Raw genomic sequence first — 17822 nt, forward strand, 5'->3', positions numbered from 1 at the left:
ACAAAAATAGGTTACAGAAATGTCATCCCAGCTTTACTTTCTTTACCAATGAGGTCAATTTATACTTACAATCCATAACGTTAATCGATTCACCTAAAGCCATAACAGTTTATGACACCTTGCGTGATATTCCCAGTATCTGAGACAATTTATTTATCTGTTGTATTCCCCTGCATTTTGTAACACTATCCAACTCTGAAATTGTTGTTTTCTTATGTTATACTTTTCCCTAATTTCTCTATGATTATGAATATGGATAGGTTTATGTATGCATACTGATAAGAATTTTCTTTTTTGCTTCCTCTCAAATTGCGTTATGCTTTCTTGTATCCACCATATTTTGGGAATTTTATGTAAATGTTCTGGTGTTGTTTTGTATTGTGCTCAAAAATAATAAATAAATAAAAAAAAGGACTTGCAAATACCTTTTTATTTTTGTTTTTCGTAAATCAAATGTAGTTTACTGTCCACTGTCACTTTTTAAACTATTTGGATCTTTTACTGCACCACAATGTCACAAATGTAAATAAAAATACCTCAGCAGTTATTAGGTCAGATTACAAACAGGTAATCAGTAATTAATCCTTTAAAACAAAACGTTAGTGCTGTGTATGACAGCACTAACGTAAATCACAACTGATAAGGTCAAACAATACACTTAACAACCAAAGCTGTTTGGGTCTGGTGAAGTGGTTCAGGTCAATGATTTTGAAGGTGCAATAACCGTCTTCTCCACCAGGTGGTGCCAGAACATCACAAAATGACCTCTTTTTGTAAACTCTGGCTGTAAATCAAACTACATCATGTGAGAGAATTTTCACCAGGAGGGGATTTTCTTCTAAACGTCATGTTCCATTTGGGTTTGTTACGTCAAGGTCAGATCTCATTTTCTGTCCTGAAAGTCACAGAAACCGTTTGACGTTCTTGCAGTGTTTTTGCAGAAGGGAGTTGCTGCTAAAGGTTGTTGTCCAATGACAATAAAGTTATTTTTCTTTAGTCAGTTGGATGTCACACAGAAGGCACACTTACACTGACCTGCATCACTCCCCCTCTTTGGCTGGAGGCTCTTTCGTTTACCAACAATGACAGTTCTGTGCTGGGAGCCGCATTTCCCATCATCATGACGGCGTTTGCACTCGCTTGATTTCATGTTTTCTCTCATAAACTGAAGTCTCACAGACCTACAGAGGCAAATATAGCATCGATGTCATCATGAGAGCCAGTGGTCTGAAGCGCCAGCTCCGGTCTGCTCTGCTGCTCGTCTCGGTTCAGTTCTGTCACCGCCGTCTTTCTCGGCTTCACCGTCGGCGCTTTTCTCCTGCCTCCTCCTCCTGGCAGACGCCTTCCTCTGCGCGACCCGAGGAGGCTTCTGGCGCTTCTGCGTCTCCTGATTACAGCACAGAAATGAAGACGCTTCCTCGCCGATCCAGGTGGAGATGAAGCCCAGCTAACTTCCTGTCTGAGGAAACGCAACTTCCTGTGGACGCTGAAAATGGGGGACGATAAATGTGAGCATGCTCAGTTCATCCCCTTGCACAGTTTGCTCTGCAGATCTCTTACTCGTGTCCTGCTGCCTCCAGGCATTTCATCTTAAGGCACTTCAGATGTAGGAACGTCAGGAGGCGTTTTTCCCTCTGCATCCGGTGGGATTTGAACCACACAATCATGTCCTGGAGATGCGCCGACAGACATGCAAAGCTTCTTGCTTCTCTCAGTTGCTTCCTGAAGGTTAGCTCCTTTTCTTCTTGCAAAGGTTTGGCCTGAAGCACAAACGATGACATCATCGTAGATCCGTCAGCTGTTGACAGTAAACATGTACAAACTGTTCACAAACCTTCCTGAAAATATTAAAACAGGGCTTGATATCCGTGTGATTCTCGAGATCTGGAAGAAAATATCAGAGGTTAAATAGTGTTTCATAATCAACAGACCATGCGAGATGAGAAGGGCCCACCTCTCTCCACAGCAACACCCAGGTCTTCCCTCCGTCTCCACGATGCTTTCTTCCCGCTCTGCCGCCCCCTCGTCTGCTGTGCAGCACCAACAGTCGGATGCTTCCTAGGCAGAACTGAACGAGACGGACCCGGAGTCGCAGGCAAATCAGCCGGCAGGGAGTTTTGCGCCAAGTAGGGCATGGGCCGGGCTCGGGACACGTCCCCGAGGAGCTCCAGGAGCGGCGGGTACAGAGCAGACAGCCCAGACAGCATTCCCCGGAAAATCACCCTGCGAGAGGACAAAGGCGGGAATCATCTCAACTGCTGAGGAGCCCAACAGAAGTGGAGTTTGGAGACGTGCGGGGCTGCTACCAGAGACGACTCAGCATGCTGGTGATCACCACGTTCAGTACGATGAACTCCTCACATCTGAGCTGCTGCCTAGAAAGTCTGAACCAAATGTCCGTTGAGGGAAAAGAAACGGTAAAATGGAAGGAAACATGGGAACCAAAGAGGAACCGAGTCGGAAAAAGGAAATGGCAACAAAAGAAACAAGAAGATCCTAACATGTACAGACAGAAGAATCCGGACGACCTTCTGGTCACAGCTAGACGACCTTCATCTACTCTCGCATGGCCAACATCAGAGGAAGAACAAAAGTTGATTTCTATATTCACCCCTAGAAGACCAAGATCCTGAGCTCTACCAGCAGAGAGCTGGGGGAAGCTGGGAGAGGTGGAGACCATGGTAATAAGTATAAACAAGTATACGCCATCTACCATCACGGGTCTTGGCGGTGTGGTGAAAAAAACAAAACAAGGAGGGAACACGCACTGAGGTAAAAAAAAAAAAAAACACACTGGAAGGGCGAGGCCACCAACACCGACCCTTAAGGACATCCGCAGCTCCAATCATCACCAACATTCAACGGTTAAACTAAAAACATCCAGTCTGTCCTGAAGTACAGAGCTGGAACACGGACAACAACAACCACCGTCGAGAGATGCCAGACGTTCGTCAGCTCCTGTCTAAGAAGAATCCTTAAGATCCACCAACGACGAAGAAAGAGAACAAACCAGGAGAAGAAGAGCCCAGAAGGCATCAGCCGTCAAGCCTGGAATCCCTACAGAGGAAGAGGAAAACGAGGAAGACCAAGACCAACGTGAAGAAGGAACCTGGAAAGGATTGTCCAGGTCAGGAGACGATGGCGGCGAGTTATTGATGGCCTACGCCCAACTAACATAGAAGACACCTGTTTATTCACTGAAATATTGTTAAAATGTATGAAAGATGACTCATTTTAAGCTTCAACTGCTCGAGATGATGTTTGTTCCTCTGGTGAGAAAGACATTTTCACCTTAGTCTTGGGAACAATTTGTTTGGTCCAGTTTCTTACAAACCTATGAGTGCTTTTGCCACATTTGATAAGTGCATTCAATTATAAAATGTAGCTTTTAAATATTTCCAAAACAGTTTTCTATTTGTCTCTACATGACACACGGTCCTTTCAAAATAAAAGATCCTCCTGCAGAAGTGGAAGCAGAAATGACTAAACAACGAACCCCTTATTTACTCAAATTGTTTGCATTTTTCTTCAAACCCCAATAGTCCCAGTGAAGGGACAGAAGAGCTGCATGTGGCCCCGGAGCCTCAGGGTGCAGACCCCTGCCTGAGCAGAACCAAACGGATGAATCCGTCTGTTCTGCAGAACCTCTGCTGAAAGGATACAGGAAGGCTCGGCTGCAACGCTGCAGGCAGCAGCTCAGGAGCTCAGCAGCTCCCAGGACCTTCAGGCAGGTCCACTCCAGCGTGGGCTGACTCGGAACCGAACACTCGCCCGTCTTCAAGCCCAGGCCTCTGAAACACAGCCAGACCTCCGTCAGGCTTTGGACATGTTGGGCATGTGACTGTTTGGAGATCCACACCTCTGGGCCTTGTTTGGACACAGGTCCGCCAGCTCCTGGAGGGCATCCTCCAGCCTCATCATCTTCAGTCTGTTCACACATTGTTCCACCTGAAGGAGACGACAGCTGCAGCCAAGCGAAGCCCTCAGGCCTGAGTGAGTGTCATGCGCAGTGAGTCCTGACCTGCCGTAGGGCCTGGAGGGTCTTGTTGGCCCTGAAGCTGTTGTGGAGCACGTGCAGCAGCTCGTACAGGACTCGGACCTCCGTCTGCAGAACCTCACAGCGGACGAGCTTCAGCACCGTCTCGTTTCCCGCGCACACGGACTTCACCTTACAGGCTGTTCCGGAAAAGAAGAAAAACAACGAGATGATGATCACGTTTACGCAGACACTACAGGAGTCTGCGCCCGTCACGTGACCTGCAGACGAGCATCATCCACACCTGAAGCTGACGTGAACGGCACGCGCACGCACGAAACAGCGGCGGGAAACGGGATGTTGACTCTGTTCCACGGCGCTGCTGCCATGCTGCTGGACTCCAGTGTACGGAAGTCAACCAACCAATGGGAGCGGAGCACCGTGTGACGTCACTGACTGTTCCTTAAAGACACAGATCTCTTTTTTTTTTTTTTTATTGAACAATTGCAACATACAAAACAAGAAAATACAACAATTATGCACATATAATGTACAATAGAATTCTGAATACAGAACAAACATGTTGCATTCTTTAAAAAATACTAATTATTAATAATAAACACAAAAGGGAATAAGAAATAAAAAGAAACAAAAAAAAAAAGAGAAAAGAGAAAAGAGAAAATGCGAGAGTAAATCTATGTCAGCAGTCCAAAAGAATTACAGATGCTAATTGTTTTTTGAGCTTTTGTATTTTTTGAAGCAGAAATTAAGTTTAAATAACGCTGCAGTTCCAGTTTGAACACAAAGAAATCCGGTTTTTTATTGGAAAATTTTCTTTTGTGTATATGAAATTTAGCGATAAATAATACCATGTTTACACAAAAGAAAGCATCACGGTCTTTGACATCAAAGCTATGAAAACCAAAAAGTATGTTTTTATAATAAAGTTGTATGTCAGCAAAAATAGAATCGGTGATAAATTTGTGAATGTTTTTCCAAAATCTGTATGTAAATTCACAAGACCAGAATAAATGAGAGCAGGTTTCAGGTTGTTTCTGGCAGAAAGTACAACTGGTGTTTATGTCAGCCTTAAATTTAGTTAAGTAATGCTTTGCTGGATAAAATCTGTGTAGGAGTTTAAAAGAGATTTCTTTGACTTTATTTGTTAAGAAGTATTTTTGTGGTAAAGACCAGACTTTTTTCCAATCAATGTTAGAAGTGAAATTAGCCCAATAAAAGATAGCTGATGGAACAGAAACTAAATTATCTTGAAACAAAGCTCTGATTTTTGAGTTCAACTGTTTAGCGGAAGTGAAGCAGAAACTCCCCAGAGGAGATTTGAGCACATCAGGAGGATGAAGAGTCAGAGGATGAGCGCTGTAGAAACCCCTGAATAACATGCAAAGCCCAGACGGGACGGCATCAAACACTACTACAAATTCTTTGGGAGTTATTGGTATTTTATACTGCATAGTGAACTCTGAGTAGTTATATAATAATCCAGGTTCTTTGAATAATTGATTGAGGAAAATTATACCATTATTGAACCAGTTACTTAAAAACAGAGTTTTCCTTTTATAGACAATATTACAGTTATTCCAGATAATACAACTCTGTGGAGAAAAGTTGTGTTTGTAGATCAGAGCCCAGGCTAAGAGAACCTGTTGATGAAAATTTGACAGTTTCAAAGGGATTTTTGGAATACTATAGTTACAGCACAGCAGGAAGTTCAGGCCTCCTACCTTTGAAAATACAAAATGTGGAATAAAGTTCCAGATAGATGTGGGATTATTAAGATATTTCTTAATCCAGATTACCTTGAGTGTATTGTTAAGGGCAGTAAAATCAATGCAATTTAAACCGCCTTTATCAGAGGTATTTAAAATAACAGATTTTCTGATATAGTGAGTTTTATTTCTCCATAGAAAGTTATATAATATTCTATTAATTGTATTGCAGACTGTGTTATTAACCTGTAGAGATTGAGCTGCATACGTCAAACGAGAGATTCCTTCTGCTTTTGTAAGCAGAACTCTGCCTTTCAAAGACAAATCTCTTTGCAGACATTGGTTTAGGGTTTTTTTGGTTTTATCTATTATTGGAGAGAAATTTGTAGAACATCTGGATTGCATATCTTTAGTGATTTGAATACCAAGGTACGTAACAGATGTTTTTACAGGAATACCTTGGATAGATGTAAGTAAACAGTTTTTAACAGGCAGAATTTCACATTTATTTAAATTAAGGGTAAGTCCTGAAGCTTTAGAAAAGGACTGGATGATATTAATCGCCACAGCTACTTGTGAAGCGTCTCGGAGAAAGAGAGCAGTGTCATCTGCTAGTTGACTTATGAATATTTCCCTCTCAGCCACAATTAAACCTTTTAATGGGCTGAGTTTGATATGTAGGTTAAGGAGTTGAACAGAAAGAAGAAACAGATAGACTGACAAGGGGCATCCCTGCCTTACCCCACGTTTCAAGAAGAATCTAGGAGAAGTTCCGCTGGCGAGTTTTATAGAACTATTACTATTGACATATAAAGTTTGAACAGCATTGCAGAAGAATTGACCAAAACCAAATTTATTTAAAGCAGCAATAATAAAATTGTGTTCTAAAGAATCAAAGGCTTTATAAAAGTCTAGAAAAAGAATGAGACTGTCATCCTGCACGAGTTCTGAGTAATCTAGTACGTCTAAAATTAATCTAATATTGTTTGAGATATGACGATTCTGCATAAACCCAGACTGATTTTCATCAATAATTGTATCTAAGACTGGCTTTATTCTATTTGCAAGAATCAAAGCCAATATCTTATAATCACAATTCAATAAGGTGATTGGTCGCCAGTTATCTAAGGAAAGAGGATCCTTTCTCGGTTTAGGGATCAAGGTAATCAGTCCCTGAGATAACGTGGGAGGGAGTGCACCCTTGTTAATGCTTTCTTCAAAAACTTTTAATAAAAATGGGGCTAAATTGTCAGAAAACTGTTTATAGAACTCGGCAGTAAGGCCGTCTGTTCCAGGAGATTTATTTATTTTCAGATATTTTATAGCATCTGTAACCTCATTCAAAGAGATGACCTCATCACAACAGACTCTGTCCGCTTCACTCACAGGAGTAATATTATTGACAGTGTTAAGAAAGGTAAGGGCAGATGTTGAACAATAGTTGGAAGAATAGAGTTTACTATAAAAATCAGAACAATATTTTGCTATGGTACTTCTATCATCAGAAATGACCCCATTAATATTTAATTGTGAAACAGAATTGCTATTGGACTGGTATTTCTCTAGCCTGAAAAAATAGGCAGAGTTCTGCTCTCCTTCTTCAATCCACCTTCTCCTAGATCGGATAAACGCTCCTTCTGCTTTGCGCTTATAAATGTCATCTAACTTGTGTTGTAAGTCTATTAAAGCTGTTTTATCCGTTTCATCTAGGACATCTGTTGGCTTAGATGTAAGAAGAGCAATCTTCTGTATTACATCTGTCTCAACAGCTCTTCTTTTTTTTGTTAAGTCAGAGCTATATTTTCTAAAAAATTTACCAAGTTCGTATTTCAGAAGTTCCCAATTATTACAGAATGAGTGTTCAGCTAGTGCTTTGTTCCAATAAAGTTTTATTAAGCGATGAGTTTCAGAAATCACCTCCAGATGCTCAAGAATGGTGCCGTTTAACTTCCAGTATGAAGCTTTGGTGCCAGAGGAGCTCGACAAAGGGACGGTTAGATGAATTGTTTTGTGGTCTGAAAGCGGTGTGGCATGAATATCTGTTTTAACATTTTTTAAGTCTTTAGAAGTAAGCCAGAAATCAATGCGTGAGTGTCTGGTCTGTGATTTGTTACACCATGTATAAGCTCTTTGGTTTGGATGCGAGTCTCTCCAAGAATCAATTAAATCTAAATTTTGTGCAAACAACTTTATAGGAGAGTTAGAGTCTGGACTCCTGGGAGTCCATCTATCCATAGAATTATCAAAAACTGTGTTAAAATCCCCTCCAAATATTATAAAAGACTTTGGGTATTTAGACAGCCAGTGCAATAAACGTGTTTCTAGTCTATTGAAGAGAAGATTATTTTCTGTTCGGGAGTTGAACCCGTACACGTTGACTAGAATAAAGACGGAATGGGCTACTTCAAGTATCATAAAAATGTAATGACCATCTTTATCGCTGTCAGATAGCAAAACTTTTCCATTGAATCTGTTTTTGAGAATGCAGACACCAGCAGCTCGCTCTGTACCATGTGACATCCACACATCATTTCCCCACTGTGACCTCCAGAAGGATTTGTCTTGTTCAGTTGAGTGGGACTCTTGGATAAAACAAAAATCTGAATTAAACTGCTTACAAAACAAAAAAATGGCTTTACGTTTAACATTGTTTCTTAAACCTCTCGCATTTAAAGAAATAATGGATAAAGACATAAAGTTGAAATAGAAAAAAAGAACAAAAACAAAAGATATTTAGACCAAAGAAGAAGAAAAAAGAAGTTGAGTTAAGGATTTTTGGTCGCTTAGGAACAGAAAGAGGATAAGAACCTGCAAACCAATACTAAAGCGCTGTGAACTAAGACCCTAACAATAATTACTTGCTTATGAAATAACACCAAAGTGATGGGCGTTATTAGTCCCATCTTACTCATAAGAGTAAATATTTTAAGAAAAAAATAAATAAAAATAAAACCCACAATGCTGCTACTTAATTCACATTTAAGTATAGTGTAATACTTAAAATAACATTATAATGTTATATCAAAAACAAAATTAAAGCAAGATAAAAATTAAAATAAAAGGTAGCAGCTTGAATGCAATAGCTTATGAGCTCAAATAAAATCAAATTTTAAGCAACAGTATCATTTTTGATAAATGTGGAAAATAGCAAAAAACGTTCAGATCCAGCTTCCACATCTGCAGCCTTCGTTAAGGCGGCAGGATTTCTTTACCATTCACAAAGGCACGTCCTCCAACAAAGAACGCCAGCTTGTTCTCCCTCCTGGCTTTCTCCACGGCCGGCCACAGTTGGTTTCTCCGTTCGCGGTCCTCAGCAGACAGATCCTCCGCCATCCTTAGGTTGTGTTCTTTCAGGAAGGCAGATTTCTTTGCAGCGCGCCAGACAGCATCGCGGTGAATCCTCGCAGTGAACTGGATGATGATCCCTCTCGGTTGGTTGTTGTTCGGTCTCTTCGGGCCGAGTCTGTGTACCGTATCCACAACATCGGGGAGTTTGTCTTTCGCCTCCGGTAGAACAGACTGGCAGATCTGGATCACTTCTTGCCGCACGTTCTGATTTTCTTTCTCAGCCAAACCGCGAAGTTTCAGATTCCAGCGGCGGGAGTAGCTTTCCAGCTGGGAGATCCTTTTTTCCTGTGTTTCCACGATTGTTTTATATTTCTCCAGTTGTGCCTCAGCGTGGACCACTCTGTTCTTCATGTCACTGATCTCAGTACAAACGACATCAACGGAGCCTTTTACAGCTGAGATTTGCATGGAGTTCTCCTGCACAGCTTTTTTCATCTCAGAGATCTCTCTGGAGTTGCCGCTAATTAACTTTTCCAGAGTGTCTGACCTCGAGTTTATCAATTGTGTAAGTGACGAGAGTTGAGAAAGAACAGCCTCTGTCTCCGTTTCTGTGACTTTTCTCAGCTTACCAGCTGGGGAAGCAGTGGGTGTGCAGGGAAGAGCAGGGAAGTCTTCTTCTTCCATTAGGAATGGTTCCGAAACTGCCTCCATGTAGTCATGCATTGAGTCAATTAATTTGACTTTAGCATCAGTAGTCTTACTCGACGCAGACGGCTTTGCAGGTTGGCTAACGTTAGCAGGTTTGCTAACAGAGCCAACACTCGCTAGCGATTTCTTGAGTTCCGTCTTTCTCTTCTCGGCTTTGCTCATATTGCTTTGAGAACTATGCAAAAAGTATAAAGAAATTGTAAAGAGGTAAAAAAAAAAAATCAAGAAAGGGTCTTTGCTCACCGTGTATTATTACAAAAAACAGTTAGGTTTGCAGAGCTCAGCCAAACACGACTGTTCAGAGCGCCATCTTGGTCACCCCCCCAACACAGATCTCATCCTGGTTCTGCAACCTGAAACCATAGAAACGGGCTCTCATGAATTCACATCACCGACTATATTCTTGCTGATTTACAACTCTACTATGAAAACGTAATATTTGGTTTTCATAGTTTTGAACTCAAAGAGCGTGACGCTTTCTTTTTTATAAATATGTTGTAATTACTGTTAATTAATTTCGTATTCATAAAAGTAAATTTTCTAATAAAAAACCTGATTTCTTCGTATTCAAACTGAAACTGCAGTAATAATGAATTTAATTTCAGCTTCAAAAAATACAAAGGCTCAAAAAACGATTAACATCTGTAAATCTTTTGGACTAATGACGTACGTTTACTCTCGCATTACTATTTGTCTAGGCTTATTGGTTGAATGCTGTAAAGCATTCAACCCTTTGTTTTTCTGTTTCTCTTTATTGGTTGAATGCTGTAAAGCATTCAACCCTTTGTTTTCCTGTTTCTCTTTATTGGTTGAATGCTATAAAGCATTCAACCCTTTGTTTTCCTGTTTCTCTTTATTTCTTTATTGGTTGAATGCTGTAAAGCATTCAACCCTTTGTTTTCCTGTTTCTCTTTATTTATTGGTTGAATGCTATAAAGCATTCAACCCTTTGTTTTCCTGTTTCTCTTTATTGGTTGAATGCTATAAAGCATTCAACCCTTTGTTTTCCTGTTTCTCTTTATTTATTATTATTTATACTATCTTCCGCCGTTTTTTGACACTTAACTACTTCTACATTTTTTAACCTATTTTTACCATTCAACTTTTGAAATGTTCAGCTCTTTCAGCTTATTCTTGCTATGACTTTTGGTACTTCTCATCCTTGTACTTTTTAAGATATTCCAGTTTTTCCGGGAATTTTTGCCCTATTAAAATGCATTGGAAAGTTATGGTGCAAGAGGTTCCCGGATCGACACCCAGTTCGGACACTTGAAATTTTTCTACCATTCACCTTTTTAAATGTTCAACTCTTTCAACTGATTACAGATATTACTTTTGGTCATTCAAATCATTAAAATTTTTAAGATATTCCAGGATTTTGCAGGATTTTTGCTCCATTAAAATACATAGGGAATTCTTGTGCTTAACCTTTTTTACAGGTTTTCACCTTTTTTAACCATTTTACTTTTAAAATGTTGAGCTCTTTCAGCTTAGTTCAGCCATTTCTTTTACAAATTAAGCTTTCTTTCAGCAATACTGCATTCAACCCTGCATTTTCTTCTGGAAATGCAGCTCCTTCTAGTTGGTTGAATGCTGTATAGCATTCAACCCTTTGTTTTCCTCTTACGCTATCTTCCGCCGTTTTTCGGCACTTAACTCCTTCTACAATTTTCAACCTATTTTAACCATTCAACTATTAAACTGTTCAGCTCTTTCAGCTTATTACTGCTATGACTTTTGGTTTTTCAAATCCTTGAACTTTTTAAGATATTCCAGGATTTTCCATGATTTTTTCTCCATTGAAATACATGGAGAATTTTTCGTGCAGAAGTTCACAGTTAAACTTCTTCTACAATTTTTCACCTATTTTAACCATTCAACTATTACAATGTTCAGCTCTTTCATCTTATTCCAGCTATGACATTTTGTCCTTCAAATCCTTGAACTTTTCCAGATAGTCCCGGTTATTCCCGGATTTCCCAATATTTTTTGCTCCATTGGCCACACCTTTGCTTCTTTAAACAATTGTAACTTTAACATTCTTTTGGCTAGAGACACCGTTCAAATATTGAAATGTTCACAAGGTTTTGGACTTCAACATAAGGTTCAAAATTATTATGGGATGGCAACACCACCTACAGTTTGGCGGCCATTTTGTGCCAAAATGTGAGGCAATTTTAAACTTCTTCAAACTTTCACCTATTTTTACCATTCTACTATTACAATGTTCAACCTTTTCAGCTTATTCCTTTCAGCTATGACTTTTGGTCCTTCAAATCCTTGAACTTTTCCAGATATTCCCGGATATTCCCAGATTTTCCAATCTTTTTGCTCCATTGGCCACACCTTTGCTTCTTTAAACAATTGTAACTTTAACATTCTTTTGGCTAGAGACACCGTTCAAATATTGAAATGTTCACAAGGTTTTGGACTTCAACATAAGGTTTAAAAATTATTATGGGATGGCAACACCACCTACAGTTTGGCGGCCATTTTGTGCCAAAATGTGAGGCAATTTTAAACTTCTTCAAACTTTCACCTATTTTTACCATTCTACTATTACAATGTTCAACCCTTTCATCTTATTCCTTTCAGCTATGACTTTTGGTCCTTCAAATCTTTGAACTTTTCCAGATATTCCCGGATATTCCCAGATTTTCCAATGTTTTTGCTCCATTGGCCACACCTTTGCTTCTTTAAACAATTGTAACTTTAACATTCTTTTGGCTAGAGACACCGTTCAAATATTGAAATGTTCACAAGGTTTTGGACTTCAACATAAGGTTCAAAATTATTATGGGATGGCAACACCACCTACAGTTTGGCGGCCATTTTGTGCCAAAATGTGAGGCAATTTTAAACTTCTTCAAACTTTCACGTATTTTATTCCTTCTACTATTACAATGTTCAACCCTTTCAGCTTATTCCTTTCAGCTACGACTTTTAGTCTTTCAAATCTTTGAACTTTTCAAGATATTCCAAGATTTTCCAGGATTTTCCAAGATTTTTGCTTCATTTAAATACATGGAGAATCCTTGAAAACCTTTGTTGCTTTCAAGCATTATAACTTTAACAAGCTTTCAGCTAGAGGCACCGTTCAAACATTGAAATGCTCACAAGGCTTTGGACTTCAACATACGTTTTGAAATTATTATGGGATGGCAACACAACCTACTGTTTGGTGGGCATTTTTTGACAAAATCTGAAGCAAATGTTGCAATAAACTTCATCCATGGCTGGAACTGAACATATTGAAATTCACTGGATCTGGACATATAAGGAATGTGGGCGTGGTTAGCAAAAAAACTTCGTTGCTAAGGACGTCCAAAGGTTTACTTTTTCCGATTTGTTTGAAACTGACGTCGATTTGTTCGTCATCCCCAGGCGACCGAAACATAAAATGGTTGCTATGGAGATAAAATCAATAGGAAAGCCGCCATTTTGGAAAAAGTGGATTTTCTGTCAACTTAGAACATGTAGCTTTTAACAATATGATACTCTCAAACAAAGTGTTTTTTTGAGTCAGTTGATGATGCTGATTCCAATGCTAGCACTTTTAACCATTTTAGCAACATCCTCAAATTTTCAACAGTCCAGTCATTTTTGTATCAACTTAAGCTTTCATGCTTAACTCCTTCTACATTTTTTGACCTATTTTAGCCATTCTACTATTACAATGTTCAACTTTTTCAACTTTTTCCTGCTATGATTTTTTTTTTAAATCTTTTAACTTTTAAAGATATTCCGGGATTTCCCAGGATTTTTGCTTCATTAAAATACATAGGAAATCTTTTTTTTAACTTCTTTCACAGTTTTTTACCTACTTTAACCATTTTACTTTTAAAATGTTGAGCTCTTTCAGCTCTGTTCAGCCATTTCTTCAGCAAATTCAGCTTTCATTCAGCATTATAGCATTCAACCCTGCATTTTCTTCTGGAAATGCAGCTCCTTCTAGTGTTACATTTGTTTTCCTCTTATGCTATCTTCCACCGTTTTTCGGCACTTAACTCCTTCTACAATTTTTAACCTATTAAAACCGTTCAACTTTTAAAATGTTTAGCTCTTTCAGCTTATTACTGCTATGACTTTTGGTTTTTCAAATCCTTGTACTTTTTAAGATATTCCAGTTTTTCCGGGAATTTTTGCCCTATTAAAATGCATTGGGAAGTTATATACGGGCCTTATTAATTTATACCGGCTGCATTCTGTTGTCACAAAAGTGTTAGCTCAGCGGCAAAGTAAGTGGGTTTATAATACTGAGGTTCTGAGTTCAAATCTGGCATTTGACTTTTTTTTCTGCATGGTTTTTTACCTTGCCTTTCTTGATAGAATTCAGTTCGACTAACTCAATTATATTTCGTTAAATGGAAGAATTTTCTTTCAGGTGGGGTTACTCATAAGTTTTGACTTTTTATCCTTTTACTTTTCAAGATTTTCCAGGACAGTGCAGCCATTTCATCAGCAAATTCAGCTTTCATTCATTGTTCCTTTATCTTTTCAAGAACCTTTGCTTCTTCATCACAATTTTAGCTAGAGACACCATTCAAACGTTAAAATGATCAGAGCAGCTTAAAGCACACACACAAACACTCAATGTATGTTAGAAAAAACAGTGGGAGCAAATCTAAGTTAGTTTTGATGTATTTTTTATTTTCCTCCTCGTAGCTGGAAGCTGCAGTTCAAACATGTGCTCCGCAGCCATCTTGTGGACAAGCGTTGGGACCCGGGCCTTAGCCCCGCCCACGGCCGCTAAGGCTCATGGGAAAGTGTTGATTCCCAAACCATGAGTTAGGTGGCTGTTACGAGAAGTGATTATCATGTTTTTACACCACATATGTTAGTGGTTAAATCACAATAATTTGCTGTGTCATTCAGCTAGCTAGCTGATGATCAACATATCTCTCTAATAAACATGGATGAGCGTACTAAAACCAATTGCACATGAACAGTTAAGAGAAGTGATCTTGATGTTCTGCATTTGGCAGGATGTGCCCTGCTGCATGAGGTGACTCCACTTTTACTGTAAAATGCTCATTGCTTTGGAATACAACATCAAGGTTTGTTGTTATTATGGAATGGAGACTATTTGGCAGCCATTTTGTGATTTTCAAATCTGAAGCCTCTGTTTCTTAAAAAGAATATAACTTCAACATAGTTGTAGCTAGAGACACCGTTCAAACATTAAAATGATCACAAGGCTTTGGACTATAAAATACGTTTAGAAATCATTATGGGATGTCGACACAACCTAATGTTGGTGGCCTTTTTATGACAAAATCTGAAGCAAATATTGCAATAAACTTAAGCCATGGCTGGAACTGAACATATTGAAATACACTGGATCTGGACATATAAGGAATGTGGGCGTGGTTAGCCAACAAACTTCGTTGCTAAGGACGTCCAAAAGTTTACTTTTTCCGATTTGTCTGAAACTGACACCGATTTGTTTGTCATCCCATGCCGACCCAAACGTAAAATGGTTGCTATGGAGATAAAATTAATAGAAAAGCCGCCATTTTGAAAAAAGTGGATTTTCTGTCAACTTAGAACATGTAGCTTTTACCAATATGATACTCTTAAACAATGTGGTTTTTTGAGTAAGTTGATGATGCTGCTAGCACTTTTAGCCATTTTAGCATCATCTTCAAATTTTCAACAGTACATCCATTTTTTCCACAATTTCAGCTTTAATGCTCAACTCCGTCTACAAATTTTGACCTGTTTTGGTCATTCTACTTTTACAATGTTCACCTTTGACATTTGGTACTTTAATTTTTCAAAATATTCCAGGATTTTCCAGGACATTTCAACCATTTTTTCAACAATTTTTTAGCTTTCATGCTTAACTCCTTCTACAATGTTTGACCTATTTTAGACATTCTACTTTTACAATGTTCAGCTTTTTCATCATATTTCTGCTTTCATTCAGCAATACAGCATTCAACCCTGCATTTTCTTCTGGAAATGCAGCTCCTTCTAGTTCTCTTTATTTCTTTATTATTATTTACACTATCTTCCGCCGTTTTTTGACACTTAACTACTTCTACAATTTTTAACCTATTTTAACCATTCAACTTTTAAAATGTTCAGCTCCTTCAGCTTATTCCAGCTATGACTTTTGGTTTTTCAAATCCTTGTACTTTTTAAGATATTCCAGTTTTTCCGGGAATTTTTGCCCTATTAAAATGCATTGGGAACTTATGGTACATGAGGTTCGCGGTTCGACACCCGGTTCGGACGCTTCAAAATTTTCTACCTTTCAACTTTGAAAATATTCAAATCTTTCAACTTATTACAGTTATTACTTTTGGTCATTCAAATCATTGAACTTTTTAAGATGTTCCAGGATTTTTTGCTCCATTAAAATACATAGGGAATCACTGTGCTTAACCTCTTTTACAGGTTTTCACCTATTTTAACCATTTTACTTTTAAAATGTTAAGCTCTTTCAGCTCAGTTCAGCCATTTCTTTTACAAATTAAGCTTTCTTTCAGCAATACAGCATTCAACCCTGCATTTTCTTCTGGAAATGCAGCTCCTTCTAGTTTATTCTTTATTACGCTCATCTTCCGCCGTTTTTCGGCACTTAACTCCTTCTACAATTTTTAACCGATTTTAACCATTCAACTTTTAAAATGTTCAGCTCTTTCAGCTCATTATTGCTATGACTTTTGGTACTTCTACTCCTTGTACTTTTTAAGATATTCCAGTTTTTCCGGGAATTTTTGCCCTATTAAAATGCATTGGGAAGTTATGGTGCACGAGGCGCCCTGTTCGACACCCGGTTTGGACCCTTAAAATTTTCTTCCAACCAACTTTTAAAATGTTCAACTCTTTCAACTTATTACAGTTATTACTTTTGGTCATTCAAATCATTGAACTTTTTAAGATATTCCAGGATTTTTGCTCCATTAAAATACATAGGGAATTCTTGTGCTTAACCTCTTTTACAGGTTTTTACCCTTTTTAACCATTTTACTTTTAAAATGTTGAGCTCTTTCAGCTCAGTTCAGCCATGTCTTTAACAAATTAAACTTTCTTCTAGCAATACAGCATTGAATCCTGTATTTTCTTCTGGAAATGCATCTCCTTCTACAATTTTTTTACCTCCACAATTTTTTTACCATCAATTTTGGTCATTCAAATCCTTTTACCTTTCAAAAGGGAAAACTTTTGTTCGTTTTTCCACGTAAAATACGAACTGTGGCATGAAACCGTTTCAACTCGGCTTTGCCCACTGGAACTGTACACGACAAGCCTTATTTATTTACACCGGCTGCATTGTATTGTAACTAAAGTGTTAGCTCAGTGGCTAAGGTGAACGGTTTATCATACTGAGGTTCTGAGTTCGATTCTGGCATTCGACTTTTTCTGCATGGTTTTTTACCTTGCCTTTCTTGATGAGATTCAGTTCCACTCACTTAAATATATTTCGTTACATGGAAGAATTTTCTTTCAGGTGGTATTACTCATAAGTTTTGACTTTTTATCCTTTAACTTTTAGGGATTTTCCAGGACAGTTCAGCCATTTCATCAGCAAGTTCAGCTTTCATTAAGCAGTACTGCATTCAATCTTTGACAACCTTTGATTCTTCCAACCCTTACAACTTCCACACAATTTTAGCTAGAGACACCATTCAAACGTTAAAATGATCAGAGCAGCTTAAAGCACACACACAAACACTCGATGTATGTTAGAAAAAACAGTGGGAGCAAATCTAAGTTAGTTTTGATGTATTTTTTATTTTCCTCCTCGTAGCTGGAAGCTGCAGTTCAAACATGTGCTCCAGCCATCTTGTGAACAAACGTCAGGACCCTGGCCTTAGCCCCGCCCACGGCCGCTAAGGCTCATGGGAAGTGTTGATTCCCACCCCATGAGTTAGGCGGCTGTTACGAGAAGTGACTATCATGTTGTTACTCCACATATGTTACTGGTTAAATGACAATATAATGCTGTGTCACTCAGCTAGCTAGCTGATGATCAATGTGTCTCTCCACTATACATGGATAACTGTGCTATGATTGATGATACATGCACAGTTGGGAAATTTAATCATGTGACACAGAATTGTACATGGTGCCCCCTACCGGATGATTTTACTGTATGTCTACTTTAGTTTTAA

General features: G+C 38.7%; 1 protein-coding gene across 1 annotated transcript; it reads right to left on the reverse strand.

Moving 5' to 3' along the window:
- Nucleotides 1-471: 471 nt before the first annotated feature.
- Nucleotides 472-4439, reverse strand: rmp64 (ribonuclease MRP subunit p64). Its single transcript, XM_011473649.4, has 9 exons — nt 4281-4439; nt 4022-4176; nt 3860-3948; nt 3663-3791; nt 2307-2384; nt 1955-2223; nt 1835-1884; nt 1561-1760; nt 472-1486 (listed from the first exon to the last, which is right to left on the reverse strand). The coding sequence occupies exons 1-9, from the start codon at nt 4363-4365 to the stop codon at nt 1174-1176; spliced, it is 1368 nt and encodes a 455-aa protein (XP_011471951.1). The 5' UTR covers nt 4366-4439; the 3' UTR covers nt 472-1173.
- Nucleotides 4440-17822: the final 13383 nt, after the last annotated feature.

Source organism: Oryzias latipes, chromosome 21 (genome assembly GCF_053564925.1).
Source record: "Oryzias latipes strain Hd-rR chromosome 21, Olatipes_Hd-rR_3.1".
Lineage (NCBI taxonomy): Eukaryota > Metazoa > Chordata > Actinopteri > Beloniformes > Adrianichthyidae > Oryzias > Oryzias latipes.